Source organism: Blennius ocellaris (assembly GCF_963422515.1).
Source record: "Blennius ocellaris genome assembly, chromosome: 15".
Classification (NCBI taxonomy): Eukaryota; Metazoa; Chordata; class Actinopteri; order Blenniiformes; family Blenniidae; genus Blennius; species Blennius ocellaris.
In genome coordinates, this window is record NC_137664.1 from 25,657,147 (window position 1) to 25,684,646 (window position 27,500).

The window sequence follows — 27,500 nt, forward strand, 5'->3', positions numbered from 1 at the left end:
TCCAAGTTATACATGCTTCACTGAAAGGTGAAAGAATAACAGGTGTCATTATCAGTACAGACAAAGGCTTTGTGCTGTGCCGTGCTTTTTCCTGGGATGACCTAGTTCTACCTGCTCCTCAGCTCCCTTCAGGCATTAAAGCAGTCTGATCGACTCCTGGTGGCCTCTAGTAACCTGAACACTCATCTCATTAAAAAGCAGCCCAGCACTTCTGTCTCTTTCTGAATTGTAAAACAACAAAAAACCTTAGGTCTTTCACCTGTAAAGTTTTTATCATTCTGATGACACACATGGTTTCTTACAGCTGCTATCAAAGTACAACCACTTAACAGTTTTATGTAATAGCAAAAAGAAAGAGCTATACGTCTGAATATTTGGTGGCTTTATTGTGGAGATTAAAACCTTCATTAGGACATTACTTTTCTGCAGTACAAGTTGGGTTTAGGTCTGAAACCTGAGCCAGCATTTCTCACGTTCCTCATCTTTAGATCTAATGAACTAACTGATCTAGACTTTGATTAAATATTTAATCCAGGGCTGCTGTAGATCCATGGCTGCTTTTTGTAGTCCGGGGGGGTTGGAACATGATCAGGTCGTCTTCTTGCTGCCCTGTGCACTCGCCAATACTCAGTGACAATACTTCAATGGCAGTGAATGTGGGACTGCAAGAGAAATACATGGTAATACATTTTAGGAATAATACTCAAACCTGCTGCTCCAGGTGGAGTCGTACATGGCCTCCAGGCAGAACAGTCATGACCATGAAAGTCTGGAACTCAGACAGTAAAACTCTCCACACGTTTGTGTACACCATCCTGTGTATGCTGGCACTTTTAGTTCCCGTATTCTACTAAATTGACTTTTCTGTGCTTTAAACATCATAAAAGTGTTATTTGGGGTTCAGATAATCCCCAAAGTGTTTTTTCATTGATTCCCTCAAGCTTGAGTTCACAGTGAACTTTCTCTGTTCTACCTGGTGGGGGAGCACAACACCTTGATTCTATTTGATGACGTCACAGAGCTGGAGAAGCCCCGCCTCCAGGAAGACTGACATGAGGAGAAACCAAAACAAGACACGCCCACCAATGTGCCAAGGAGCCTCTTCTCTGCTCTCTCAGTCTCTGCTGCTTCACATTGAACTGCTGTTTTTGTTGTTCCACATCTGTTTTCACCTTCATGTCCACTGGAGAAAATGTGTTTTCACCATCATGTCCACTGGAGAAAATGTGTTTTCACCTTCATGTCCACTGGAGAAAATGTGTTTTCACCTTCATGTCCACTGGAGAAAATGTGTTTTCACCATCATGTCCACTGGAGAAAATGTGTTTTCACCATCATGTCCACTGGAGAAAATGTGTTTTCACCTTCATGTCCACTGGAGAAAATGTGTTTTCACCATCATGTCCACTGGAGAAAATGTGTTTTCACCATCATGTCCACTGGAGAAAATGTGTTTTCACCTTCATGTCCACTGGAGAAAATGTGTTTTCACCTTCATGTCCACTGGAGAAAATGTGTTTTCACCATCATGTCCACTGGAGAAAATGTGTTTTCACCTTCATGTCCACTGGAGAAAATGTGTTTTCACCTTCATGTCCACTGGAGAAAATGTGTTTTCAGGTACAAGTATGGTTTTTGTTGTTCCACATGTGTTTTCACCTTCATGTCCACTGGAGAAAATGTGTTTTCACCTTCATGTCCACTGGAGAAAATGTGTTTTCACCTTCATGTCCACTGGAGAAAATGTGTTTTCAGGTACAAGTCTGGTTTTTGTTGTTCCACATCTGTTTTCACCATCATGTCCACTGGAGAAAATGTGTTTTCACCTTCATGTCCACTGGAGAAAATGTGTTTTCACCATCATGTCCACTGGAGAAAATGTGTTTTCCCCATCATGTCCACTGGAGAAAATGTGTTTTCACCTTCATGTCCACTGGAGAAAATGTGTTTTCCCCATCATGTCCACTGGAGAAAATGTGTTTTCACCTTCATGTCCACAGGAGAAAATGTGTTTTCACCTTCATGTCCACAGGAGAAAATGTGTTTTCACCATCATGTCCACTGGAGAAAATGTGTTTTCACCTTCATGTCCACTGGAGAAAATGTGTTTTCACCGTCATGTCCACTGGAGAAAATGTGTTTTCCCCATCATGTCCACTGGAGAAAATGTGTTTTCACCTTCATGTCCACTGGAGAAAATGTGTTTTCACCTTCATGTCCACTGGAGAAAATGTGTTTTCACCTTCATATCCACTGGAGAAAATGTGTTTTCACCTTCATGTCCACTGGAGAAAATGTGTTTTCACCTTCATGTCCACTGGAGAAAATGTGTTTTCACCATCATGTCCACTGGAGAAAATGTGTTTTCACCATCATGTCCACTGGAGAAAATGTGTTTTCACCTTCATGTCCACTTGGAGAAAATGTGTTTTCACCTTCATGTCCACTGGAGAAAATGTGTTTTCACCATCATGTCCACTGGAGAAAATGTGTTTTCACCTTCATGTCCACTGGAGAAAGTGTGTTTTCACCATCATGTCCACTGGAGAAAATGTGTTTTCACCATCATGTCCACTGGAGAAAATGTGTTTTCCCCATCATGTCCACTGGAGAAAATGTGTTTTCGCCTTCATGTCCACTGGAGAAAATGTGTTTTCACCTTCATGTCCACTGGAGAAAATGTGTTTTCACCTTCATGTCCACTGGAGAAAATGTGTTTTCACCTTCATGTCCACTGGAGAAAATGTGTTTTCACCATCATGTCCACTGGAGAAAATGTGTTTTCACCATCATGTCCACTGGAGAAAATGTGTTTTCACCATCATGTCCACTGGAGAAAATGTGTTTTCACATTCATGTCCACTGGAGAAAATGTGTTTTCACCTTCATGTCCACTGGAGAAAATGTGTTTTCACCTTCATGTCCACTGGAGAAAATGTGTTTTCACCATCATGTCCACTGGAGAAAATGTGTTTTCACCTTCATGTCCACTGGAGAAAATGTGTTTTCACCATCATGTCCACTGGAGAAAATGTATTTTCACCTTCATGTCCACTGGAGAAAATATGTTTTCACCTTCATGTCCACTGGAGAAAATGTGTTTTCAGGTACCAGTATGGTTCCTCACTATTTGTCTTGTGGAAGAAGAAGCACAGCGGCCAATGTGGCTGGACTTGTTGTTCTTTTCCACAAACAATGTTTGTTTGTTTGTGAGCGACTCTTCACCAAAGAAGCTTCCAGAACTACGGTACTTCCTCAGAAGCTCCTCTTGAAACCTGCTGCTATTCCCACAATAAAAGACTAACGAGGGCCGAGATGTGTCAGTACATTACTACAACTACCAGCTGAGCTGCTAGCTACGTCACCCAGGGGGTGGAGGAGGCGGCTGTGGGCTGGGCTGCAGTCTCCGTGAGGGTGGAGGAGCTGAGAACCACCATCATGAGAGGTGACGTCAGCTCAGTCCAAGAAATACTAGAATTTCACTAGTTGTGAGTGTTTATACTGGATCACCCACATTATTATCCAACATGGTTCAAGGTTCAAGGTGTTTTGTCATTTCAACAGTAAAAGCCAGGTTTCACAGTGAATGAAATTCTTATTTTGCCGTCTACCCTGAAGCCGACCTACATAAATAAGTATATACAAGAAAATAGAATAAAAATAAAAGATAAAATAAAATAACAGAGCAGTGCAAAATATTAGTTAGAAAGTGAGATGTGCAATGTGTGCAATTGTACAGATTAAATGTAAACATGTCAGAAGCTGTTCAGAGTCTGATGGCAACGGGGAAGAAAGAGTTTTTCAGTCTGTTAGTTTTGCTTTTCAAGCTTCTGTACCTCCGGCCTGAGGGCAGAGGGTGAACAGTCTGTGTTGTGGATGGGTGGAGGTCTGAACAGTCTGTGTTGTGGATGGGTGGAGGTCTGAACAGTCTGTGTTGTGGATGGGTGGAGGTCTGAACAGTCTGTGTTGTGGATGGGTGGAGGGTCTGAACAGTCTGTGTTGTGGATGGGTGGAGGTCTGAACAGTCTGTGTTGTGGATGGGTGGAGGTCTGAACAGTCTGTGTTGTGGATGGGTGGAGGTCTGAACAGTCTGTGTTGTGGATGGGTGGAGGGTCTGAACAGTCTGCGTTGTGGATGGGTGGAGGTCTGAACAGTCTATGTTGTGGATGAGTGGAGGGTCTGAACAGTCTGCGTTGTGGATGGGTGGAGGTCTGAACAGTCGGTGTTGTGGATGGGTGGAGGATCTGAACAGTCTGTGTTGTGGATGGGTGGAGGCTCTGAACAGTCTGTGTTGTGGATGGGTGGAGGTCTGAACAGTCTGTGTTGTGGATGGGTGGAGGTCTGAACAGTCTGTGTTGTGGATGGGTGGAGGTCTGAACAGTCTGTGTTGTGGATGGGTGGAGGGTCTGAACAGTCTGCGTTGTGGATGGGTGGAGGTCTGAACAGTCTATGTTGTGGATGAGTGGAGGGTCTGAACAGTCTGCGTTGTGGATGGGTGGAGGGTCTGAACAGTCTGCGTTGTGGATGGGTGGAGGTCTGAACAGTCGGTGTTGTGGATGGGTGGAGGCTCTGAACAGTCTGTGTTGTGGATGGGTGGAGGTCTGAACAGTCTGTGTTGTGGATGGGTGGAGGTCTGAACAGTCTGTGTTGTGGATGGGTGGAGGGTCTAAACAGTCTGTGTTGTGGATGGGTGGAGGGTCTAAACAGTCTGTGTTGTGGATGGGTGGAGGGTCTGAACAGTCTGTGTTGTGGATGGGTGGAGGGTCTGAACAGTCTGTGTTGTGGATGAGTGGAGGTCTGAACAGTCTGTGTTGTGGATGGGTGGAGGTCTGAACAGTCTGTGTTGTGGATGGGTGGAGGGTCTAAACAGTCTGTGTTGTGGATGGGTGGAGGGTCTGAACAGTCTGTGTTGTGGATGGGTGGAGGGTCTGAACAGTCTGTGTTGTGGATGGGTGGAGGTCTGAACAGTCTGTGTTGTGGATGGGTGGAGGGTCTAAACAGTCTGTGTTGTGGATGGGTGGAGGGTCTAAACAGTCTGTGTTGTGGATGGGTGGAGGGTCTGAACAGTCGGTGTTGTGGATGAGTGGAGGTCTGAACAGTCAGTGTTGTGGATGGGTGGAGGTCTGAACAGTCTGTGTTGTGGATGGGTGGAGGGTCTAAACAGTCTGTGTTGTGGATGGGTGGAGGGTCTAAACAGTCTGTGTTGTGGATGGGTGGAGGGTCTAAACAGTCTGTGTTGTGGATGGGTGGAGGGTCTAAACAGTCTGTGTTGTGGATGAGTGGAGGTCTGAACAGTCGGTGTTGTGGATGGGTGGAGGTCTGAACAGCCTGTGTTGTGGATGGGTGGAGGGTCTGAACAGTCTGTGTTGTGGATGGGTGGAGGGTCTAAACAGTCTGTGTTGTGGACGGGTGGAGGGTCTAAACAGTCTGTGTTGTGGACGGGTGGAGGGTCTAAACAGTCTGTGTTGTGGATGGGTGGAGGTCTAAACAGTCTGTGTTGTGGATGGGTGGAGGGTCTGAACAGTCTGTGTTGTGGATGGGTGGAGGGTCTGAACAGTCTGTGTTGTGGATGGGTGGAGGGTCTGAACAGTCTGTGTTGTGGATGGGTGGAGGGTCTGAACAGTCTGTGTTGTGGATGGGTGGAGGGTCTGAACAGTCTGTGTTGTGGATGGGTGGAGGGTCTGAACAGTCTGTGTTGTGGATGGGTGGAGGGTCTGAACAGTCTGTGTTGTGGATGGGTGGAGGGTCTAAACAGTCTGTGTTGTGGATGGGTGGAGGGTCTAAACAGTCTGTGTTGTGGATGGGTGGAGGTCTGAACAGTCTGTGTTGTGGATGGGTGGAGGGTCTGAACAGTCTGTGTTGTGGATGGGTGGAGGGTCTGAACAGTCTGTGTTGTGGATGGGTGGAGGGTCTAAACAGTCTGTGTTGTGGATGGGTGGAGGGTCTAAACAGTCTGTGTTGTGGATGGGTGGAGGGTCTGAACAGTCTGTGTTGTGGATGGGTGGAGGGTCTGAACAGTCTGTGTTGTGGATGGGTGGAGGGTCTGAACAGTCTGTGTTGTGGATGGGTGGAGGTCTGAACAGTCTGTGTTGTGGATGGGTGGAGGGTCTAAACAGTCTGTGTTGTGGATGAGTGGAGGTCTGAACAGTCTGTGTTGTGGATGGGTGGAGGTCTGAACAGTCTGTGTTGTGGATGGGTGGAGGGTCTAAACAGTCTGTGTTGTGGATGGGTGGAGGGTCTAAACAGTCTGTGTTGTGGATGAGTGGAGGTCTGAACAGTCGGTGTTGTGGATGGGTGGAGGTCTGAACAGCCTGTGTTGTGGATGGGTGGAGGGTCTGAACAGTCTGTGTTGTGGATGGGTGGAGGGTCTGAACAGTCTGTGTTGTGGATGGGTGGAGGGTCTAAACAGTCTGTGTTGTGGATGGGTGGAGGTCTAAACAGTCTGTGTTGTGGATGGGTGGAGGTCTGAACAGTCTGTGTTGTGGATGGGTGGAGGGTCTGAACAGTCTGTGTTGTGGATGGGTGGAGGGTCTGAACAGTCTGTGTTGTGGATGGGTGGAGGGTCTGAACAGTCTGTGTTGTGGATGGGTGGAGGTCTGAACAGTCTGTGTTGTGGATGGGTGGAGGGTCTGAACAGTCTGTGTTGTGGATGGGTGGAGGGTCTGAACAGTCTGTGTTGTGGATGGGTGGAGGGTCTGAACAGTCTGTGTTGTGGATGGGTGGAGGTCTGAACAGTCTGTGTTGTGGATGGGTGGAGGGTCTAAACAGTCTGTGTTGTGGATGGGTGGAGGGTCTAAACAGTCTGTGTTGTGGATGGGTGGAGGGTCTGAACAGTCTGTGTTGTGGATGGGTGGAGGGTCTGAACAGTCTGTGTTGTGGATGGGTGGAGGGTCTGAACAGTCTGTGTTGTGGATGGGTGGAGGGTCTAAACAGTCTGTGTTGTGGATGGGTGGAGGTCTGAACAGTCTGTGTTGTGGATGGGTGGAGGTCTGAACAGTCTGTGTTGTGGATGAGTGGAGGTCTGAACAGTCTGTGTTGTGGATGGGTGGAGGGTCTGAACAGTCTGTGTTGTGGATGGGTGGAGGTCTGAACAGTCTGTGTTGTGGATGGTGTTGTGGATGGTGTTGTGGATGGTGGGGTCTTTTAGTACGGAGGCAGCTCTACTGTGGACCCTGTGCTGGTAGAGGCTCTGCAGAGAGGCAGTGGTGTTCTGCTGATCCTCTCTGCAGGCCACTGCGCTCCGCCACAGTAGTGTTGCCGTACCAGGTGTGATGTACCAGGTGTGATGTACCAAGTGTGATGTACCAGTTGTGATGTACCAGGTGTGATGCAGCTGGTTAAGGTGTCTCAACCACACAGCTGTACAAGTTCCTGAGTATCCTGGGAGACATGCCCAATGTCTTCAGCGTCCTCAGGAAGTACAGCCGTTGTTGGGCCCTCTTGACCACCTGTGTGGTGTTGAGTGTCCCGGTGAGGTCCTCCTGTGTGGTGTTGAGTGTCCAGGTGAGGTCCTCCTGTGTGGTGTTGAGTGTCCAGGTGAGGTCCTCCTGTGTGGTGTTGAGTGTCCAGGTGAGGTCCTCCTGTGTGGTGTTGAGTGTCCAGGTGAGGTCCTCCTGTGTGGTGTTGAGTGTCCAGGTGAGGTCCTCCTATGTGGTGTTGAATGTCCAGGTGAGGTCCTCCTGTGTGGTGTTGAGTGTCCAGGTGAGGTCCTCCTGTGTGGTGTTGAGTGTCCAGGTGAGGTCCTCCTGTGTGGTGTTGAGTGTCCAGGTGAGGTCCTCCTGTGTGGTGTTGAGTGCCCAGGTGAGGTCCTCCTGTGTGGTGTTGAGTGTCCAGGTGAGGTCCTCCTGTGTGGTGTTGAGTGTCCAGGTGAGGTCCTCCTGTGTGGTGTTGAGTGTCCAGGTGAGGTCCTCCTGTGTGGTGTTGAGTGTCCAGGTGAGGTCCTCCTGTGTGGTGTTGAGTGTCCAGGTGAGGTCCTCCTGTGTGGTGTTGAATGTCCAGGTGAGGTCCTCCTGTGTGGTGTTGAATGTCCAGGTGAGGTCCTCCTGTGTGGTGTTGAGTGTCCAGGTGAGGTCCTCCTGTGTGGTGTTGAGTGTCCAGGTGAGGTCCTCCTGTGTGGTGTTGAGTGCCCAGGTGAGGTCCTCCTGTGTGGTGTTGAGTGTCCAGGTGAGGTCCTCCTGTGTGGTGTTGAGTGTCCAGGTGAGGTCCTCCTGTGTGGTGTTGAGTGTCCAGGTGAGGTCCTCCTGTGTGGTGTTGAGTGTCCAGGTGAGGTCCTCCTGTGTGGTGTTGAGTGTCCAGGTGAGGTCCTCCTGTGTGGTGTTGAATGTCCAGGTGAGGTCCTCCTGTGTGGTGTTGAATGTCCAGGTGAGGTCCTCCTGTGTGGTGTTGAGTGTCCAGGTGAGGTCCTCCTGTGTGGTGTTGAGTGTCCAGGTGAGGTCCTCTGATGTGGACACCCTGCTCACCCTCTCCACCTCAAGCTCCCGGATAGACAGTGGATGATGAGGTCTCCTCTCCTTCCTCCTGTCCACTATCAACATGAGCATAGGATGGACTGTGAAACATGAAATATAGACAAATATGGGTCCTTTAAAGATGCTCCTGTGTTGGTCGGCCAACGATAATGAGATCGTTTGCAAACAAAGCACCAAACTGAAATATGAACCAGCTCAGGACAGCGGTCTCCACATATTCTCCCTTGATTACCAAGAGGAAAAAACTGGTATGAATCCCTTCGATCACCAAAACACAATTGAATGGTCAAATGCAACGAGCATGCAAGGGTTTAACATAATTAGCTGTTGATGATGATACCAGTGTGTTTTCTTTGAGGTTTTTCAAGTGGTTTTCAACATGTTTTGATGAAAGGCAAAGTAGCATTAGCCTTTTATCCTTACGTTATACTGACAGAGTGATGTCTCCAATGTGGTACTACTTGTTTTCTTTTTCTCCTCCCCCTGCAGGTGCCACAGTGGTGTGTGGAGTATGCCCTGTCCTTTGACTTCTCTCAGGGTCTGGTGTGCTGCTCGCAGCCTTACTCTGTGGCGGCGGTCAGCTTGGCCCTCCGGGTGGCCGACGAGATGGACCTCAGCCTGGGTCTGGAAGTGGGCTACCGGGTTTCTCACGATGACAGCTGCACACCCGACACCCTGCTCAGGTCAGTATGCATGCTAAACCCTCAGTGTTCTCGTTACGGAGCGTGACCTGAGGCGCAAATGCAGAAAGCAAGCGGAGATCAAAAGCTGATTTGAAAGAAATCTTTATTTTAAGTTAAGACTGACTGATCCGAGGTATAGCTCAGAGAACTGAGAGCTTCTCTGAATACAGGATTCCAGGGCAGAGTGTTTCCAGTAGTGGGGTTTGCAGGCAGGCAGGTGGCGGAAGCGTGTCGAGGAAGTGAGTTGTGAACGCTGGCTGGGTTGGTCGTGGGTCTGGTTCCAGAGTTAGTCCAGGAATTCATAGCGACCGATCCCAGAGCAGGTGCAGGCAGAGCAGGAAGGCTCTCTGTGTTGCCACAGTTACCTTGAAAAAGTAATATGATTACTCATTACTCCTTTGTAAAATAACTTGGTTACTTTACTGATTACAAGTTACTTTTTTAAGTTACTTTCAACAGCTGCCGACAACACGCCCCACCATCTCAACAGAAAAATCACAACCGGTTTCGCCAAAAGTCTTCAACTCTTCCCCACTGACTGGTCTTGCACCAAAGTGTGTGTGTGTGTGTGTGTGTGTGTGTGTGTGTGTGTGTGTGTGTGTGTGTGTGTGTGTGTGTGTGTGTGTGTGTGTGTGTGTGTGTGTGTGTGTGTGTGTGTGTGTGTGTGTGTGTGTGTGTGTGTGTGTGTGTGTGTGTGTGTGTGTGTGTGTGTGTGTGTGATGGAAAAAGAATGGAGGAGACACCCAATTGTCTGTTGTGTTCAGTAATAAAGCGATTGTACAGACAAGACTCCTCCTGCGGAGACGCTAACAGTAATGCACAGTGACTCGAATAAGTAACTTCAAGCTGATTACTGGTTTGGAAATGAGTTAGATTACTCATTACTGAAAAGTGGTCATATGAGAGTAACGTGTTACGAAGTAAGGCGTACTGGCATCACTGGATGCAGGCATATGGGAATAGGAGCCAAGAACCAGGTTAAATAGCAGGAGCAGTCAGGTGGAGGGGATCATGTGATCAGGTGAAGCCTATCAGCTGATTACTCCGCTCCCATAAACAACACCTGGCCTCGCCCACCCATGGAAACAGGAACAGGTGGGGGAAAGAAGGGAAAACAGGAACAACAGTGCCCCGATGTGGCTGCCCAGGTGGAAGGCGTGATACAATAAGCGCAGTCTGCTTTTTGAGTGAAAGTTCATGTTAATGCGATAAATGAGTTCATAGAAATGGGTTAAATCATCAGAAGTTGTTAAAAGGTCCGCTAAAATGTATTAGATGTTATATATGCATATTTGTAAAGACATAAAGATGTTAACAATGGACTGTTTTAGTCTGGCAAAAGAGAAGTCACTCAAAATGGCCTTCAAATGTGCCATTATTACCACAGTTCATGGTGCCACTGTTGATTATTGAACATATTATTGATTATATGAACAACCTGAGCATTAAGTGCTGGACGCTCACACAGGTTTACTCCCAGTGTGAAGAGCCACACTGTACAAAGCAGCAGCATTATAACACACAATCACACTGATGCTAATAAAGTGTAGCATCTTCATTCCCTATAAATCCAGAACATAACAGCTAACGGCTTTTCTTTTTAAAATGTATTACAATATTGATAAGAAACAAATATCAACTTCATCAAACAATCAATTGAACATTAATGATACGATTTGGAGATTATATTGTATAATTCAAAGATAAAATGTAAAAACAAACCTTAAAGTAGCCTGAACTGTCCTGTTTGCACGTGTGCCTGTTTAGGGTGTGTGTCTGTTATGTGGAACTCTCTTCTCCCTGAAGGCTCTGTACAGCACATCACCCAGTGGGTCAGGTTTTCTACCAGAATATTACTTTCTCTTTATTTTACTAAAAGCCACACCTCTACTCTTTGTTCCCTCCAGTTTCATGTGTGAAGATGAATTAGAGATGTTCATTGTGGATGAACTGAAAGTTGATCCGTCTTGTTCTGAGTTGTGCTCCGATGATAGAAAAAGATAAATATGCATCAGGAAGGGTTTTAGTTCCCTTGTTTGTTTGTCTGTCTGATGCTTCTCTATCTATCTAATAGCTTCTACTATTTTTCTCTCAAGCTGCACTATTAACATTTCTAATGCGTTTAGTATCAAACTGAAAATAGACTTTTTACAAGGAGCATTTTCTATAATTTATTATTTTGGGACAGATGAAATATTTTAATAATAGTAGTAAAGGCCAGTTTTTACTTGGATTTTCTGATTGATTGTTTTGCTTTAAACTCATTGGGTATGAATTAATTTAAAACGTGTTGGTTAGCAGCACCTGCTTGATTTTTCAGCAGATTTGCTTCCACCTCAGCAGCAGTGCCAGAGATTCCCGCTGTGTCACTGAGGGGGCTGCACTTGGTCAATTACACAAGTAGTGAGGGGGTTTCCTGAGTGTTTTCACTGCCAACTCTTTTAGTACAAGCTCTCCAACATATTTATCATGGATACAGACCAATGTCCGCCGTCTCTGAGGGTCTTGTACGGAAGGTTACCTGGTTTGTCCCAGTTGTGACGTCTCTGGATGAAATAACCCCAAAACATTCACATTGTCAATTTCTTCTTTGCCTCTGGTTTCAGTGGTATATGTAACCACCTCCAGATCTGATAACTCTCTGTATGCTTTGTTTTTTATATTGTCTAAATTTACAGTTTTCTTTGTAATTGTACTGGTAAAAGAGATGTCAATCTCTTTTGGCCCTTTCTACTCTGTGTATCTCAGTGTTGCCAGGTCGCCATTATGAATAACAATCTGTTCCTAATGACTAATCTGCTTCAATAAAGTTTCACTGAGGTTTCGGACTGGCAAAAAATCGATTTAATCGATTTATCAAATTTGTAGCCAAATAAAAACATTTGCACCACAGCAATAAAGTTGATGTTTTGACAATATATCTGATGTCTGCGGTCATGTTTAAGTGCATTGAGTAAAATAGGAAATCGAAACTCAAATTGAAACTTGAGTATTTATTTCAGGCCAAACCGCCCAGCCCGACTCAGGTTCATTAAAATGAAGAAAATGTGACCTTCCCACAGAACCTGTTAGTAGCTGTTGAGCTTGCTGTCCTCAGGTTTGTCAGTGACACAGTCCTGCTGGAGGAGATGATGTCGGACCCCCTGCTGCATCAGTACGGCGTGGTGGTTCTGGACGAGCTCCAGGAGCGCACCGTGCCCACTGACGTGCTGCTGGGCCTGCTGTGTGACGTCTGCCGCCAGAGGCCGGGCAACTTCCGCGTGGTTCTCCTCACCCACCTGGCGCTGGCGCCCCGCCTCGCCACCTTCCTGGGCTCCTCGGTCCCCCACCTCTCTCTGGACTCCCTGAGGCCCCCCACGGAGCCCCCCGCCGACGAGCATCAGCAGGACGTAGCGGAGGACCGGACGGCCGCGGGCCCCCGGGTGGAGATGCTGTACAGGGAGCTCTCAGCAGGGAAAGACTCCGTGGCTGCCGCCTGCCACATGGTTTTAGACCTGCACCGGCGAGGAGAGCAGGGAGACATCATGGTGTTTCTGCCCAGTTCACAGGTACGTCGTCATCATTTCTACTTTATTCACCACTTCTCACAGCAGACAAGAAAGCCAGGCCAGTGATTCGTATGCCTGCAACTTCAATAACTATTTAGTGCGTGCTTCTTCGTTTTTCTTTCATAGTTTTCTGATCTCTGAGCTTTTTTGTTTAAATGACCTGAACCCTATTTATTTTTTTCAATCTTACACAGAAAAGCACTTCTGATAAGTGCTGTATGAACTTTGCAGTTATTTAAGTAACAGCATGCTGATGATTTCCCCTCACAAATTTCAAAAACCAAACCTATTCTTCAAAACGCACACAAGAAAATGACACTGGGAGAGTTCATACTGCCACCTGGCTTCCAGCTGTGCTCCTCATGGGACATCTGTCATCATTTCCTCTCCTGCACATTATTATTCAGTCAATGTATTTCATTAAAATCCATTCATAATTTCACAGCAGATTTTTCTTCTTTTCTTTGATCCAGAATATGATCCAGAGCCCACTCAAAATTAAACCACGTCTTTCTTGTATATTTTTGTCAAAACCTGCCATTTAAAAAATAATAAAAATCTGTCCATACATTTTTGAGTTGACTGACTGACTGACTGACTGACTGAGCGACTGACCGACCTGCACACCTTCGTGGCAGAGGTGAAAAAAATGATCAAATCCCCTCCAATGGAAATCAAACCTCAGTAAATAGCAAACATGTGAATGCATACAACATATAAAAACACAGAAAACAACATAAACAAAACAAAGGATGATTACATTTTGATTTTAGAAGTCTAACGGGCAGGTCAGTCAGAACTTTGCTCTCGCTGCAAAATTTCACTTATGTGAAGACGAGTGCTCAGTTTGCATGAAAGTCAGAAATGGTTGCTGTGTTGCCTCATATTTTTAAAATCGAACCCACATAAAGTCTGTCTTATGCAATGAAGCCATGATTTCTGTGGCCCGCTGGAAATGTGGTGGTAGGGGTTTCCTGTTTCTACATCATTAATTAAGGATGCAGACGCCCTCGCTCCAAAAATGATGTCACTGTCAAAACTACCGAACAAGCACTGATATCAATCTGCAGTCTAATAATAGGAGGCAATAGTATCTTCCAGTTTCCTGATGCGAAGTCAATAAATCCCAGAGTGAAAGCTGAGTCTTTGTTGTATTTTTCACAAATGAAAAACTGGTCAAACTGACATTTGAGCTGCAGAGTTTCACTGCTTTTGTTTTTTAAAGGAGTGAATCAAGGACACTTGAACCTGAGAGGCCTCCGGTGGTTTCCAGGTGTCTGATGTCCTCGTTCACATGTCCCGGGTTTTACTTAAGGCAAAGGAAACTGAAGCTGACACACAAAGTCACGAGCAATCAGTACAAGTGCAAAGTTAAAAAACGTATTAACCTTCAGTATACTGTTGAACTACACTGAACATTTTTAATATTCACCAGCTTTGCTGGAATTAAACTTTCACTGTGCTGCTGGAAAAAGGAAGTGATCCTGGATCCTGGGGCAACTGGTCAGCAGGGGCATGTAGGGCTGAGCGCCACCTGGTGTCATCAGAAACGATTGCATGCAAAGTATGCTTTAATTCTTTCAGATTATCTACAATATTTTCTTGTCTGTGAATAAAACGTCCTCTTATACAGCACATAATTACTGTGTGAGGGCTGTACTCCCTGGTTATTGGTCTCCTCTTGCTGCTTCAGGCTGTTTCCTCCTGATCCACAACGATTGTGCATTAGTGTAGCTCGCCCCTCTCTCACCATGCAGTGTGTATTGCATTAGTGTAGCTCGCCCCTCTCTCACCATGCAGTGTGTATTATATTAGTGTAGCTCGCCCCTCTCTCACCATGCAGTGTGTATTGCATTAGTGTAGCTCGCCCCTCTCTCACCATGCAGTGTGTAGTGCATTAGTGTAGCTCGCCCCTCTCTCACCATGCAGTGTGTATTGCATTAGTGTAGCTCGCCCCTCTCTCACCATGCAGTGTGTATTATATTAGTGTAGCTCGCCCCTCTCTCACCATGCAGTGTGTAGTGCATTAGTGTAGCTCGCCCCTCTCTCACCATGCAGTGTGTAGTGCATTAGTGTAGCTCGCCCCTCTCTCATCATGCAGTGTGTATTACATTAGTGTAGCTCGCCCCTCTCTCACCATGCAGTGTGTATTACATTAGTGTAGCTCGCCCCTCTCTCACCATGCAGTGTGTATTACATTAGTGTAGCTCGCCCCTCTCTCACCATGCAGTGTGTATTACATTAGTGTAGCTCGCCCCTCTCTCACCATGCAGTGTGTATTACATTAGTGTAGCTCGCCCCTCTCTCACCATGCAGTGTGTATTACATTAGTGTAGCTCGCCCCTCTCTCACCATGCAGTGTGTATTACATTACTGTAGCTCGCCCCTCTCTCACCATGCAGTGTGTATTGCATTAGTGTAGCTCGCCCCTCTCTCACCATGCAGTGTGTATTACATTAGTGTAGCTCGCCCCTCTCTCACCATGCAGTGTGTATTGCATTAGTGTAGCTCGCCCCTCTCTCACCATGCAGTGTGTATTATATTAGTGTAGCTCGCCCCTCTCTCACCATGCAGTGTGTAGTGCATTAGTGTAGCTCGCCCCTCTCTCACCATGCAGTGTGTAGTGCATTAGTGTAGCTCGCCCCTCTCTCATCATGCAGTGTGTATTACATTAGTGTAGCTCGCCCCTCTCTCACCATGCAGTGTGTATTACATTAGTGTAGCTCGCCCCTCTCTCACCATGCAGTGTGTATTACATTAGTGTAGCTCGCCCCTCTCTCACCATGCAGTGTGTATTACATTAGTGTAGCTCGCCCCTCTCTCACCATGCAGTGTGTATTACATTAGTGTAGCTCGCCCCTCTCTCACCATGCAGTGTGTATTACATTACTGTAGCTCGCCCCTCTCTCATCATGCAGTGTGTATTACATTAGTGTAGCTCGCCCCTCTCTCACCATGCAGTGTGTATTACATTAGTGTAGCTCGCCCCTCTCTCACCATGCAGTGTGTATTACATTAGTGTAGCTCGCCCCTCTCTCATCATGCAGTGTGTATTACATTAGTGTAGCTCGCCCCTCTCTCACCATGCAGTGTGTATTACATTAGTGTAGCTCGCCCCTCTCTCTCCATGCAGTGTGTATTACATGAGTGTAGCTCGCCCCTGTCTCACCATGCAGTGTGTATTACATTAGTGTAGCTCGCCCCTGTCTCACCATGCAGTGTGTATTACATTAGTGTAGCTCGCCCCTCTCTCACCATGCAGTGTGTATTACATGAGTGTAGCTCGCCCCTGTCTCACCATGCAGTGTGTATTACATGAGTGTAGCTTGCCCCTGTCTCACCATACAGTGTGTATTACATGAGTGTAGCTCGCCCCTGTCTCACCATGCAGTGTGTATTACATTAGTGTAGCTCGCCCCTCTCTCACAATGCAGTGTGTATTACATTAGTGTAGCTCGCCCCTCTCTCACCATGCAGTGTGTATTACATGAGTGTAGCTCACCCCTGTCTCACCATGCAGTGTGTATTACATGAGTGTAGCTCACCCCTGTCTCACCATGCAGTGTGTATTACATGAGTGTAGCTCGCCCCGGTCTCATCATGCAGTGTGTATTACATTAGTGTAGCTCGCCCCTCTCTCACCATGCAGTGTGTATTACATTAGTGTAGCTCGCCCCTCTCTCACCATGCAGTGTGTATTACATTAGTGTAGCTCGCCCCTCTCTCACCATGCAGTGTGTATTACATTAGTGTAGCTCGCCCCTCTCTCACCATGCAGTGTGTATTACATTGGTGTAGCTCGCCCCTGTCTCACCATGCAGTGTGTATTACATTAGTGTAGCTCGCCCCTCTCTCACCATGCAGTGTGTATTACATTAGTGTAGCTCGCCCCTCTCTCACCATGCAGTGTGTATTACATTAGTGTAGCTCGCCCCTCTCTCACCATGCAGTGTGTATTACATTAGTGTAGCTCGCCCCTCTCTCACCATGCAGTGTGTATTACATTAGTGTAGCTCGCCCCTCTCTCACAATGCAGTGTGTATTACATTAGTGTAGCTCGCCCCTCTCTCACCATGCAGTGTGTATTACATTAGTGTAGCTCGCCCCTCTCTCACCATGCAGTGTGTATTACATTAGTGTAGCTCGCCCCTCTCTCACCATGCAGTGTGTATTACATTAGTGTAGCTCGCCCCTCTCTCACCATGCAGTGTGTATTACATTAGTGTAGCTCGCCCCTCTCTCACCATGCAGTGTGTATTACATTAGTGTAGCTCGCCCCTGTCTCACCATGCAGTGTGTATTACATTAGTGTAGCTCGCCCCTCTCTCATCATGCAGTGTGTATTACATTAGTGTAGCTCGCCCCTCTCTCATCATGCAGTGTGTATTACATTAGTGTAGCTCGCCCCTCTCTCACCATGCAGTGTGTATTACATTAGTGTAGCTCGCCCCTGTCTCACCATGCAGTGTGTATTACATTAGTGTAGCTCGCCCCTCTCTCATCATGCAGTGTGTATTACATTAGTGTAGCTCGCCCCTCTCTCATCATGCAGTGTGTATTACATTAGTGTAGCTCGCCCCTCTCACCATGCAGTGTGTATTACATTAGTGTAGCTCGCCCCTCTCTCACCATGCAGTGTGTATTACATTAGTGTAGCTCGCCCCTCTCTCACCATGCAGTGTGTATTACATTAGTGTAGCTCGCCCCTCTCTCACCATGCAGTGTGTATTACATTAGTGTAGCTCGCCCCTCTCTCACCATGCAGTGTGTATTACATTAGTGTAGCTCGCCCCTCTCTCACCATGCAGTGTGTATTACATTAGTGTAGCTCGCCCCTCTCTCACAATGCAGTGTGTATTACATTAGTGTAGCTCGCCCCTCTCTCACCATGCAGTGTGTATTACATTAGTGTAGCTCGCCCCTCTCTCACCATGCAGTGTGTATTACATTAGTGTAGCTCGCCCCTCTCTCACCATGCAGTGTGTATTACATGAGTGTAGCTCGCCCCTCTCTCACCATGCAGTGTGTATTACATTAGTGTAGCTCGCCCCTCTCTCACCATGCAGTGTGTATTACATTAGTGTAGCTCGCCCCTGTCTCACCATGCAGTGTGTATTACATTAGTGTAGCTCGCCCCTCTCTCATCATGCAGTGTGTATTACATTAGTGTAGCTCGCCCCTCTCTCATCATGCAGTGTGTATTACATTAGTGTAGCTCGCCCCTCTCTCACCATGCAGTGTGTATTACATTAGTGTAGCTCGCCCCTCTCTCACCATGCAGTGTGTATTACATTAGTGTAGCTCGCCCCTGTCTCACCATGCAGTGTGTATTACATTAGTGTAGCTCGCCCCTCTCTCATCATGCAGTGTGTATTACATTAGTGTAGCTCGCCCCTCTCTCATCATGCAGTGTGTATTACATTAGTGTAGCTCGCCCCTCTCTCACCATGCAGTGTGTATTACATTAGTGTAGCTCGCCCCTCTCTCACCATGCAGTGTGTATTACATTAGTGTAGCTCGCCCCTGTCTCACCATGCAGTGTGTATTACATTAGTGTAGCTCGCCCCTCTCTCATCATGCAGTGTGTATTACATTAGTGTAGCTCGCCCCTCTCTCATCATGCAGTGTGTATTACATTAGTGTAGCTCGCCCCTCTCTCACCATGCAGTGTGTATTACATTAGTGTAGCTCGCCCCTCTCTCACCATGCAGTGTGTATTACATTAGTGTAGCTCGCCCCTGTCTCAACATGCAGTGTGTATTACATTAGTGTAGCTCGCCCCTCTCTCACCATGCAGTGTGTATTACATTAGTGTAGCTCGCCCCTCTCTCATCATGCAGTGTGTATTACATTAGTGTAGCTCGCCCCTCTCTCACCATGCAGTGTGTATTACATTAGTGTAGCTCGCCCCTCTCTCACCATGCAGTGTGTATTACATTAGTGTAGCTCGCCCCTCTCTCATCATGCAGTGTGTATTACATTAGTGTAGCTCGCCCCTCTCTCACCATGCAGTGTGTATTACATTAGTGTAGCTCGCCCCTCTCTCACCATGCAGTGTGTATTACATTAGTGTAGCTCGCCCCTGTCTCACCATGCAGTGTGTATTACATTAGTGTAGCTCGCCCCTCTCTCACCATGCAGTGTGTATTACATTAGTGTAGCTCGCCCCTCTCTCATCATGCAGTGTGTATTACATTAGTGTAGCTCGCCCCTCTCTCACCATGCAGTGTGTATTACATTAGTGTAGCTCGCCCCTCTCTCACCATGCAGTGTGTATTACATTAGTGTAGCTCGCCCCCTCTCATCATGCAGTGTGTATTACATTAGTGTAGCTCGCCCCTCTCTCACCATGCAGTGTGTATTACATTAGTGTAGCTCGCCCCTCTCTCACCATGCAGTGTGTATTACATTAGTGTAGCTCGCCCCTGTCTCACCATGCAGTGTGTATTACATTAGTGTAGCTCGCCCCTCTCTCATCATGCAGTGTGTATTACATTAGTGTAGCTCGCCCCTCTCTCATCATGCAGTGTGTATTACATTAGTGTAGCTCGCCCCTCTCTCACCATGCAGTGTGTATTACATTAGTGTAGCTCGCCCCTCTCTCACCATGCAGTGTATTACATTAGTGTAGCTCGCCCCTGTCTCAACATGCAGTGTGTATTACATTAGTGTAGCTCGCCCCTCTCTCACCATGCAGTGTGTATTACATTAGTGTAGCTCGCCCCTCTCTCATCATGCAGTGTGTATTACATTAGTGTAGCTCGCCCCTCTCTCACCATGCAGTGTGTATTACATTAGTGTAGCTCGCCCCTCTCTCACCATGCAGTGTGTATTACATTAGTGTAGCTCGCCCCTCTCTCACCATGCAGTGTGTATTACATTAGTGTAGCTCGCCCCTCTCTCACCATGTAGTGTGTATTACATTAGTGTAGCTCGCCCCTCTCTCACCATGTAGTGTGTATTACATTAGTGTAGCTCGCCCCTCTCTCACCATGTAGTGTGTATTACATTAGTGTAGCTCGCCCCTCTCTCACCATGTAGTGTGTATTACATTAGTGTAGCTCGCCCCTCTCTCACCATGTAGTGTGTATTACATTAGTGTAGCTCGCCCCTCTCTCACCATGCAGTGTGTATTACATTAGTGTAGCTCGCCCCTCTCTCATCATGCAGTGTGTATTACATTAGTGTAGCTCGCCCCTCTCTCACCATGCAGTGTGTATTACATTAGTGTAGCTCGCCCCTCTCTCACCATGCAGTGTGTATTACATTAGTGTAGCTCGCCCCTCTCTCACCATGCAGTGTGTATTACATTAGTGTAGCTCGCCCCTCTCTCACCATGTAGTGTGTATTACATTAGTGTAGCTCGCCCCTCTCTCACCATGTAGTGTGTATTACATTAGTGTAGCTCGCCCCTCTCTCACCATGTAGTGTGTATTACATTAGTGTAGCTCGCCCCTCTCTCACCATGTAGTGTGTATTACATTAGTGTAGCTCGCCCCTCTCTCACCATGCAGTGTGTATTACATTAGTGTAGCTCGCCCCTGTCTCACCATGCAGTGTGTATTACATTAGTGTAGCTCGCCCCTCTCTCATCATGCAGTGTGTATTACATTAGTGTAGCTCGCCCCTCTCTCATCATGCAGTGTGTATTACATTAGTGTAGCTCGCCCCTCTCTCACCATGCAGTGTGTATTACATTAGTGTAGCTCGCCCCTGTCTCACCATGCAGTGTGTATTACATTAGTGTAGCTCGCCCCTCTCTCATCATGCAGTGTGTATTACATTAGTGTAGCTCGCCCCTCTCTCATCATGCAGTGTGTATTACATTAGTGTAGCTCGCCCCTCTCACCATGCAGTGTGTATTACATTAGTGTAGCTCGCCCCTCTCTCACCATGCAGTGTGTATTACATTAGTGTAGCTCGCCCCTCTCTCACCATGCAGTGTGTATTACATTAGTGTAGCTCGCCCCTCTCTCACCATGCAGTGTGTATTACATTAGTGTAGCTCGCCCCTCTCTCACCATGCAGTGTGTATTACATTAGTGTAGCTCGCCCCTCTCTCACCATGCAGTGTGTATTACATTAGTGTAGCTCGCCCCTCTCTCACAATGCAGTGTGTATTACATTAGTGTAGCTCGCCCCTCTCTCACCATGCAGTGTGTATTACATTAGTGTAGCTCGCCCCTCTCTCACCATGCAGTGTGTATTACATTAGTGTAGCTCGCCCCTCTCTCACCATGCAGTGTGTATTACATTAGTGTAGCTCGCCCCTCTCTCACCATGCAGTGTGTATTACATTAGTGTAGCTCGCCCCTCTCTCACCATGCAGTGTGTATTACATTAGTGTAGCTCGCCCCTGTCTCACCATGCAGTGTGTATTACATTAGTGTAGCTCGCCCCTCTCTCATCATGCAGTGTGTATTACATTAGTGTAGCTCGCCCCTCTCTCATCATGCAGTGTGTATTACATTAGTGTAGCTCGCCCCTCTCTCACCATGCAGTGTGTATTACATTAGTGTAGCTCGCCCCTCTCTCACCATGCAGTGTGTATTACATTAGTGTAGCTCGCCCCTCTCTCATCATGCAGTGTGTATTACATTAGTGTAGCTCGCCCCTCTCTCACCATGCAGTGTGTATTACATTAGTGTAGCTCGCCCCTCTCTCACCATGCAGTGTGTATTACATTAGTGTAGCTCGCCCCTGTCTCACCATGCAGTGTGTATTACATTAGTGTAGCTCGCCCCTCTCTCACCATGCAGTGTGTATTACATTAGTGTAGCTCGCCCCTCTCTCATCATGCAGTGTGTATTACATTACTGTAGCTCGCCCCTCTCTCACCATGCAGTGTGTATTACATTAGTGTAGCTCGCCCCTCTCTCACCATGCAGTGTGTATTACATTAGTGTAGCTCGCCCCTGTCTCAACATGCAGTGTGTATTACATTAGTGTAGCTCGCCCCTCTCTCACCATGCAGTGTGTATTACATTAGTGTAGCTCGCCCCTCTCTCATCATGCAGTGTGTATTACATTAGTGTAGCTCGCCCCTCTCTCACCATGCAGTGTGTATTACATTAGTGTAGCTCGCCCCTCTCTCACCATGCAGTGTGTATTACATTAGTGTAGCTCGCCCCTCTCTCATCATGCAGTGTGTATTACATTAGTGTAGCTCGCCCCTCTCTCACCATGCAGTGTGTATTACATTAGTGTAGCTCGCCCCTCTCTCACCATGCAGTGTGTATTACATTAGTGTAGCTCGCCCCTGTCTCACCATGCAGTGTGTATTACATTAGTGTAGCTCGCCCCTCTCTCACCATGCAGTGTGTATTACATTAGTGTAGCTCGCCCCTCTCTCATCATGCAGTGTGTATTACATTAGTGTAGCTCGCCCCTCTCTCACCATGCAGTGTGTATTACAATAGTGTAGCTCGCCCCTCTCTCACCATGCAGTGTGTATTACATTAGTGTAGCTCGCCCCTCTCTCACCATGCAGTGTGTATTACATTAGTGTAGCTCGCCCCCTCTCATCATGCAGTGTGTATTACATTAGTGTAGCTCGCCCCTCTCTCACCATGCAGTGTGTATTACATTAGTGTAGCTCGCCCCTCTCTCACCATGCAGTGTGTATTACATTAGTGTAGCTCGCCCCTGTCTCACCATGCAGTGTGTATTACATTAGTGTAGCTCGCCCCTCTCTCATCATGCAGTGTGTATTACATTAGTGTAGCTCGCCCCTCTCTCATCATGCAGTGTGTATTACATTAGTGTAGCTCGCCCCTCTCTCACCATGCAGTGTGTATTACATTAGTGTAGCTCGCCCCTCTCTCACCATGCAGTGTGTATTACATTAGTGTAGCTCGCCCCTGTCTCAACATGCAGTGTGTATTACATTAGTGTAGCTCGCCCCTCTCTCACCATGCAGTGTGTATTACATTAGTGTAGCTCGCCCCTCTCTCATCATGCAGTGTGTATTACATTAGTGTAGCTCGCCCCTCTCTCACCATGCAGTGTGTATTACATTAGTGTAGCTCGCCCCTCTCTCACCATGCAGTGTGTATTACATTAGTGTAGCTCGCCCCTCTCTCACCATGCAGTGTGTATTACATTAGTGTAGCTCGCCCCTCTCTCACCATGTAGTGTGTATTACATTAGTGTAGCTCGCCCCTCTCTCACCATGTAGTGTGTATTACATTAGTGTAGCTCGCCCCTCTCTCACCATGTAGTGTGTATTACATTAGTGTAGCTCGCCCCTCTCTCACCATGTAGTGTGTATTACATTAGTGTAGCTCGCCCCTCTCTCACCATGTAGTGTGTATTACATTAGTGTAGCTCGCCCCTCTCTCACCATGTAGTGTGTATTACATTAGTGTAGCTCGCCCCTCTCTAGTGCTGATTTAGGCACTGCTTCACAGAACCGGAGCAAGACGTTACAAGTACCAGCTTGTTAGCAACTGAAGCTAACAAACAGTTAAGAATAAAATAAAATTACGTTGATTATTTATGCATACGAGTTTGAAAATCTTACTTTAGTCAGGAAGTTAAAGTAAGTAGTTGTAAACTGTGCGATGCCTTGACCAATAGTTTCTAGGAATCTCAACCATCCATAGCTTTATCAATGGTTGAGTGGTTAATCTGGTGTCTTTGAAACTTCACAACCGGGTTTGAAGCCCATCGTTGATTTAGATAAAAAATTTTTAATTTTATTTATTTATTTATTTTGATTGGCTGTCTCCAAGGCTCAACATTTGTACAGAATCAACACCTATATGGTTGTTATAGTGTTGTGGCTAAAAGGTGGTGTACCCACTTTACTTTGGAATTCAGTAGTGTCACGAGAACTGAAGTAAAATCTTGCCCCACCAAGTATTTACATCGAGAAACGCCACTGCCTGGATCCAAAACCTGGTTTAAACCTCGTGCTGCTGCAGCTTCACAGCGTTAAAAAGGAATCTTGGACCATTTTTTAATACTAGAAAAGCTTCAGTTCAGCCAGATCATGAATGTTTCTGCTGCTCTGAGCTTATTCCACAGTATTGATTCAGGTGTAGATTCCAAATCTCTCCAAAAGGTAGAATCTCTATTTAGGAAGTCATTCTGTTTAAATTTAAAGTCTAAAATGTGTCATTGTTCTTCTGCTGAGCTTCAGTTAGTGGACAGCAGACCTGGACAGGACTTGTATTGAACAGACTTGGGGTCGAAGAAAAACTCACAAATGCAGGTTTGGAGATGAAACAGAGGATTCTATGTCCCGTGTGGCTTCAACACAGTAAAATAGGAAAGCTCCAAAGATTTGAGCAGCCTTGGAAGAGTTCCTGCAGTAGAAAGACACTTGCAGGCAATGACCTCCATGAAATAATGGCTTTTGTGTCAAAGCTTGATGGAACTGAAGAACTGAACCCTTCATTAACCACAGACTTTTTCTTTGTTTTGAAACAATTTTTAGTAACTTCTCTTCCATGTTCAGGCTCTTGGTCCTGCTGCATTAAACATCTTCAACCACCCTGATGTTATTCTGGAGAAAACATCGATAAAACTTTGTCACGAGATGCCCCCTTCTGCAAATGCAGTACTTAATGTGCTCTTTATCGAAAATGTAATTCTTACCTAAATATTTGAGACTTTGATTTGACTTTGTCTTCGTCCAGCTGCACCACTGTGCAGACATGCAACGTTTTCTAATGTAAGCTCTTCATAGGTCTCTCACTGCGCCGTCTGAATGGCAATATCAAACATTTCTTATTGTATTTTAGTTTAACTTCTTTCTCACACATCAGTTGATCTCAGATTTAGCTTCTTCTGGCGAGATGCAATCTTTTTCCAGCAGCTATATCAGTGTTTAATTGTTTGTTATTTGGGATGAAATATTCTTTCTGTTTTAAAGATTATTTTAAAGGTTTAAAGATTAAAAACATTGCATTTGTCATTACTTTTTGACTGGTATCAGTTAGATCACGCTTTCATCTCTGATTCATTTAGAAAGCGAAGGCATTTTGAAGGGTTTGGACATTTCCGGCCTCTGTATTAAAACATACTGCATTTCAACTCCCTGCTCGTCAACATCTCCACACCCTTTTCAGGACTGATCTGAGCGTCTCTTTCTTTTAGCTGATGCTGGAATTAGCAGTTTGTTTCCTGGTTAATCCTCTCTGAAGCCCACGTACTAATCATATTCTGCTGTATCACTAAAAGTAATTTCAGACTGAAAATGTCTCCTGGGTTCCGTTGGGCGGCTCTAACACACTTTGCAATATGTCAGGATTATTGGGCAGTGAATTCAGACTGTGTGCTGTATCGTGTCTGGTGTGTGTAGGAAATAGAAGACTGCTTGGCCCTGCTGGAGAAGGAGTGTTTAGCTCTGAGCCCTCAGCTGGGACCTCTCAGGATACTTCCGCTGCATGCCGGGCTGGGTGGGACGACCCAGAGGATCTATGAAGCTGACCAAGAAGCTTGTGCTCCCAAGGAGAGCGACTGCGCCAAAGCAGCAGGCGCATCCATTCACGGTGCTGCTGCTGCTTCTGTGGGCATCAAAAGGAAGGTCATCCTCACTGAGACACTCGGAGAGGCTTCCTTCTCCCTACCAGCCATTCGTTACGTCATCGACACCGGCCTCCAACTCAAAACTGTAAGAGATGTTTTCTAGCAAATCCATTCTTGAAATCGGTAATAAAGACTGTTTATAGTGTTTCCATCATTTGAACCCCACTGTGTTCTGAAAAATGGTGTTTGCCTTTGTCTCTCCATAATCTGCCGCAGATTTACAATCCACAAATCAGAGCAAACTCGCAGGTCTTGAGGACAATCAGTAAACATCAGGCTGACATGCGTCGTCAGAGAGTAAACAGCCTCCTTCCAGGTCAGTCAAAGGTCAAACCACTGTGTTGACACGCACCGCTGCATACCGCCTGATGGTGGTGAACCAGGCACCACGGATAGCACGGGCTGTGATAACTCCTTTAATAGCATCTATTCTCTTCTTGCACTTTTTAATGCCAATAAATTATTAATTTCTACCAAAAACAAATCATCCATCGAGGGCAATTTATAGAGCACTTTTCATATGACTACAATGGAACATACACACACAAACAGTTTAAAATAAAGCAACAAATGGAAACACTGACATCAGAGTGATGCATGAAGATAAATGGTAATTCTTGTAATTGAAATGTGTGATTACACAACTATGTTTTTAAAGTTGTAGCGCCCATTCAAAGAGGTCCTGCTGATTGTTGCTGACAGCCTCACAGTTCACAAGATCACCAGGCCGCAATAATTGTGTCTCAGTAGTGGTGTGAAGGTCCAGTCAGGTGTTACTCATTTATCTGCTACAACGACCTTATAAAACCTGCGACCAGGTCAAAGGAGGAAAGTGAGTGACTGCAGTTAAAGCCATAAAGCATCCTCTGAGGGAGTAAAGCTCTTCAGGAGCTGAGATGGGAAAGACCCTGCAGACAAGACAAAGAGAAAGTAGCTTTCAGGTGAAGATCAGGTTTAATGTGGACGACACTCTAAAACATTTTAGAGACTCCAAATTCAACTGCAAAAAGGTTCTTTGATCTAATGACAACAAAGCAAAGTGTTTTGTTTATCAGCGAGAATTCCCTACACATTGAAATGCAGTAATCGTGACTGTAAAGCATGGTGGTGGCAGCATCAGGCTGTGGGGATGCTCCTCAGGAGGCCTGACGACAGAGCTTATAGCAACCAATCATGGAATAATCCAAATATGTAATAACTTGTCACTAATGTGATTAAAAACTAAAAAACTCTTTTTACAGCCACATCTCAGAGACTGCTGCATAGTCAATAATCTCCATAAATACTTATATTTACATAAACTGCATGAACACTGTGAAAATTGTTCAAGATATGCTGTATCGTTGTATTATTAGATTAGCAACTGCAGGTGTTGCGTTTTCAAAGGTTCTTTTAAAATGCTGCTACATGCAAAATCTAACAACTTGCACATTTATATTAGTTTAGAAATTGTTGTTGTTGTTAATACATATTGCTCATGTTGACTTTAAGATCCCTAAACCAGTGAAATAACAAATGTTTACTGAAACATCTGGTTTATTCAACTACACAAGTTGATTTCAATAAATACATTTTATGGCATCTCAAATTCCCCCAGACAATGTGTCTGTATCACTGACGTATCAATTCAGATCTCCATGTTGTATAATGACTTCCTGAAACACTGTCAGTATAGAAATTAAAAAGGGCATTTACTTTGAGCAACAGCCTCTTTTTTTACACTTTGTAATCTCAGCCCATCGACAGGTTTCGGCTCGAGCCGGACACTGCTTCCTGAGAAGGTTTGAAAGGTCGAGCATCAAACGGATGCAGGAAGTGATCAGATTCAGTCTGAGTAGAAGTTTGAGAGAACTGTGACTTTGGTGCACATTTTTATTTGAAGCATCCAGTGAAAGCTGCACAGAAAAAAAATTAAAAACAAGGTCCTGAATCCTCTTCTGGGTCCGACTGAAACTCATAACCTCAGTTTGTTTGTTTGGAGCCAAACAAGGTGGTTTTTATGTCGTCATCATGAAAGCTGACAATCAATTCCAGAATAATCCACGAGTTCCACTCAAACTGGTCACTGTGCATTAAGTGGTTATAAACGAATGGATTCCTCCCTGAGGGCCTGAAGCTAAAGGTACATCTCATGTCCCAGATTGACGTGTGAAGTTGTCGCTCCTCAGGGTTGTGTGTGCGTCTGTACCCGGAGTCGCGGTACGAGGAGGAGATGGTCGAGGCCCACTGTCCCGGAGTGGTGGAGGAGAACCTCAGTCATCTGGTGC

General features: G+C 46.1%; 1 protein-coding gene across 1 annotated transcript in view; it reads left to right on the plus strand.

Annotated features, from left to right (window-relative positions):
• dqx1 (DEAQ box RNA-dependent ATPase 1) overlaps positions 1-27,500 on the plus strand; it is a 47,779-nt gene that overhangs the window by 15,646 nt on the left and 4,633 nt on the right. Inside the window, 5 exon segments of the mRNA XM_080509974.1 lie at positions 8,958-9,151; positions 12,249-12,699; positions 25,007-25,318; positions 25,450-25,549; positions 27,402-27,500. The exon segment at positions 27,402-27,500 is cut by the window's right edge and continues 60 nt beyond it. Of these exon segments, the coding sequence (XP_080366100.1) occupies positions 8,958-9,151; positions 12,249-12,699; positions 25,007-25,318; positions 25,450-25,549; positions 27,402-27,500 (1,156 nt within the window).